General features: G+C 43.9%; 1 protein-coding gene across 2 annotated transcripts in view; it reads left to right on the top strand.

Annotated features, from left to right (window-relative positions):
• The window catches only part of PIBF1 (progesterone immunomodulatory binding factor 1), a 221,843-nt gene that overhangs the window by 31,980 nt on the left and 185,796 nt on the right, over nucleotides 1-4,067 (top strand). For both annotated transcript variants that reach the window (XM_006753739.2, XM_015564807.1), the window contains exon 6: nucleotides 1,712-1,845. In XM_006753739.2, the coding sequence (XP_006753802.1) occupies nucleotides 1,712-1,845 (134 nt within the window). The remainder of the gene's footprint in view (nucleotides 1-1,711; nucleotides 1,846-4,067) is intronic.

Below are 4,067 nucleotides of genomic sequence, written 5' to 3'. Positions count from 1 at the left end.
ATGTTAGTTTCAAGCTGCCTGGCTGCCGGCTGCCATCTTGGCTGTCAGTTAATTTGCATATCTCGCTGATTAGCCAATGGGAAGGGTAGCGGTCGTACGCCAATTACCATGTTTCTCTTTTATTAGTGTAGACACCATGGTAAATTTCCATTCTCATGGAGAACATCAGTATATAAGAAGATCCTAATACTACACCAAGCAAAACACATTGAATATAGTTTTTCCATAATTACATTTTCAAACAACCCTTCAACAGAAATTTGTGGGATGACATTTTATGTTCTTTTGGAGGGGGGGGCAGATATGACATTTTAAAGTTATGTGTAAATACTTTTTAAAAGACACAGTATCTTAGTCATCTTTGTATCTACAGTGTCTCACCCAGGCATAGAAACAACTCAGTCAGTATTTGTGGAATGAATGTGACCACACTTAGCTACTTAAGAAATGACTTGGGGGCTGGTGGCGCAGTGGATAGAACATCAGCCGGTGGACTAAATGGTCCTGGGTTCAATTCCACTCAAGGGCACATGCCAGGAATGCGGGCTCGATCCCTAGTAGGGGCGTGAAGGAGGCAGCCGATCAGTGGTTCTCTCTCATCATTTATGTTTCTATCTCTCTCTCCCTCTCCCTTCCTCTCTGAAATCAATAAAAATATATATTTTTTAAAATAAATGACTTGGGACAGGATGTGTTTAACATAGCAGATTCTGGGGTAGAGTTGACGGTGGCTTGCAAATCTTATAAGTTCAAAGGGGAAAAGTCAGTAGCAACTCTGTCCCCGTGTCATGCTTCTCCCATTTCCATATTCATTTAATTCTTAATTAATCTGTTCAGAAGCATTTATTTCACTCTTACTGTATACCAAGTATTGTGTATAGTAATAGAGATCCAGATAAAGGCTAAGTTTCTACCCTTAAGATGTTTACATTCTGGTGAGGTATATAGAATGCTAATTCGATGTTACAGTGAGATAGGTGTTCTGTAGGAGGCAAATATTCAGGTACTATACAGCTATTCAGACATTGAGAACACATTAGAGCGAGCTTGGTGCATTGAGAGAACTTCAGATCTTCATTAGAGTTGAAAGATGAAGTGTGAACATGAGAAATGAGGCTCATAGTAAGCAGGGACAGGTTATGGTTTTAAGGTTTTTACTTCCACCTTTTTCCCATAGCTCTACAGTTCATTTCTGCTGGTCTGGTGAGTGGAGGGAACATTAGTGGAGAAATATATTCCAAAATTTCTTTTTTGCTAAGTACTGCCACTGAAACTGCATGCTAATCTCTTCAGTAACAATATTTCATTGTAGATATTTTATATTCATGTGGCTCTTCATCTCTAAATTGTGAACTTAAAAACAGGGCCTCTGTTTTATTCATTTCCATGTCTAAAGCATCTAATAGTATCTTCGTAAATTTTGAAAAATGTCATTTAACATGTATAGTCATTGTATGTATTATTCTAATAACCAAGACATAGGTGTGCTATTAAAAAAAAAAGAGGAAGAGCTGAAGTTTTAAACAGATTGACTTACAAATTACTCTGTGAGTTTAAGATTACCTGTCTTTGAGTAGAGAAAAATTACTGAATAGGAAAATAAAGGATTTTTTAAATTACAAGGATATTCACAGCTTAACAGAAGAATTCAGTACAGAATTTGGTCAACTGTGTTTAGTTTGAAATGTTTTGTTATTGTTTTGGTTTACAGACTTATGAGGAAGATCGAAGAAACTACTCTGAGCTTCAAAATAGATGTCAGCGTTTGGCATTAGAATTAGCAGACACAAAACAGTTAATTCAGCAAGGTGACTACCGGCAAGAGAACTATGGCAAAGTTAAGAGGTAAGGAGTTAAGAAGGGTACAGTAGCTTTTCTCATTTTTTGCATGCACCTGAATTCAAAGTCACCTGAATTTTTTTTTTTAATTTTTACAAGAGTTTATTTGAGCCAAACTGTCAACATGGGGAGCAAGATCTCAAGTCACCTGAACTTTTACCATTGACATTGTTAATTCTGCTTTGTATAGTCATGTGCTGCTTAACAGAGGATACATTCTGGAGAATTGCATCATTAGGCAATTTAGTCATTGTGTGATGATCTTACAGTGTACTTACACTAGATGGTATAGCCTACTACAGTAATTATGTGTGCTCTACTTTCATATAGCTGACAGTGCAATAGGTTTTTTACATGAGCGTCACCACAAACATGTGATGCTTTGCTCTATTAGTATGATGTATGGCTATGATGTCATTAGGCAATAGAAATTTCTCAGCTCCATTATAATCTTACTAGGGGTCTGGTGCACTGAATTCGTGCATTGGGTGGCGGGGGGAGTGTCCCTCAGCCCAGCCTGCCCCCTCTCACATACTGGGAGCCCTCAGGCATTGACCCCCATCACCCTCCAATCGCAGGATCGGCCCCTTGCCCAGGCCTGACGCCTCTGACAGAGGTATCAGGCCTGGGCAGGGGGCCCTCATTTCCCCCCATCACTGGTTCTGCCCCCAGCCCAGGCCTGATGCCTCTGGCCCAGGCGTCAGGCCTGGGCAGGGGACCCCCAGACGCCTCCGATTGCTGGCTCTGCCCCTTGCCCAGGCCTGATGCCTCGGCCAGAGGCTTAGACCCCCATCACCCTCCGATCGCCTGATCGGCCCCTTGCCCAGGCCTGACGCTTCCGCCGGAGGTGTCAGGCTTGGACAGGGGACCCCCATCTCCCCTCAATCACTGGCTCTGACCCCCGCTCAGGCCTGAGGCCTCTGGCCCAGGAATCATGCCTGGGCAGGGGATCCCCATCTCCCTCTGATCACTTGCTCCACCCCCCGCCCAAGCCTGATGCCTCTGGCCCAGGCCTGATGCCTTGGCCAGAGGAGTTGACCCTCATCACCCTCCGATAACCAATCACCGGATCGGCCCCTTGACCAGGCCTGAGGCCTCTGGCAGAGGTGTCAGGCCTGGGCAGGGGACCCTCAGCTCCCCGCGGTTTCAGGCTCCGCCCCTTCCCAGGCCTAATGCCTCTGGCCTAGGCGTCCGGCCCAGGCAGTGGGGACCTGCAGTGGCAGCGGGGGGCTCCGCGGCTTCTTCCTGCTTTCCCTTTCGCCTCCCTGCATTGTGCCTACATATGCAAATTAACCACCATCTTGTTGGCAGTTAACTGCCAATCTTAGTTGGCAGTTAACTGTCAATCTTAGTTGTCAGTTAACTGCCAACCTTAGTTGGCAGTTAATTTGCATATAGCCCTGATTAGCCAATGAAAAGGGTAGCTCGTACGCCAATTACCATTTTTCTCTTTTATTAGTATAGGATGGGACCACTATCGTATATTCAGTCCTCTTTAGCCAAAAGTCATTATGTGGCATACGACTATACCTTATTCTTTTTCTGTCTCCATAGTTTTTCTTTTTCAGAATGTAATATAGTTGAAATTATTCAGTACAGAGCCTTTTCAGATTAGCTTCTTATAGTAATACTAGTAGCCTGGTGCACAAAAATTTGTGCACTCAGCAGGGGGGCGGGGGGGGGGGTCCCCTCAGTTATTAAACATTTATCGGCACAACATTGACCACATTGGTGGTGGTGGTGATCTTGTCAGAATGTGTTATATTATGCAGATGAAAATCTATTTAAACAGATTTGATGTAGATATTTTCAAAGATGGAAGAATTGTCCCTGTCAACTATTTTAGTTGATTCATGTCTTCACTAATTGTCATCATTGCAAAGTTTTCATTCCCTATATGGATTGCTGGATATAATAGGTCACCCGCTGTCCCTGTCCTTTGTAGCCTTTGTTACCTTAAGGACTCTAGTTATCCATTTATATGTTTAAGTACCAACCTTACCGGCTTAAAAATGTAAGCTTTTAACACTGCTCTCTCTATTCCGTATCCTTATGATGAAAAGTGGATTTGGGTTGTAGCACAGGAGAGAAATTCAGAAGGGGAATATTGAAGTGATGACTGCAGTAGGAGAAGAGGGAATCTATTTCCCTGGCCACAGGCGCTGGCGCCCTGGACCCCAGGGCTGGCAGCTTCTCTGGGTGGCTGCAGCCTGGGACCTCGGGCGGGG

The sequence above is a fragment of the Myotis davidii genome, unplaced genomic scaffold (genome assembly GCF_000327345.1).
Source record: "Myotis davidii unplaced genomic scaffold, ASM32734v1 scaffold10, whole genome shotgun sequence".
Classification (NCBI taxonomy): Eukaryota; Metazoa; Chordata; class Mammalia; order Chiroptera; family Vespertilionidae; genus Myotis; species Myotis davidii.
The sequence above is the reverse complement of the archived record's forward strand: the minus strand, read 5'-3'. Positions and strand labels throughout refer to the sequence as shown.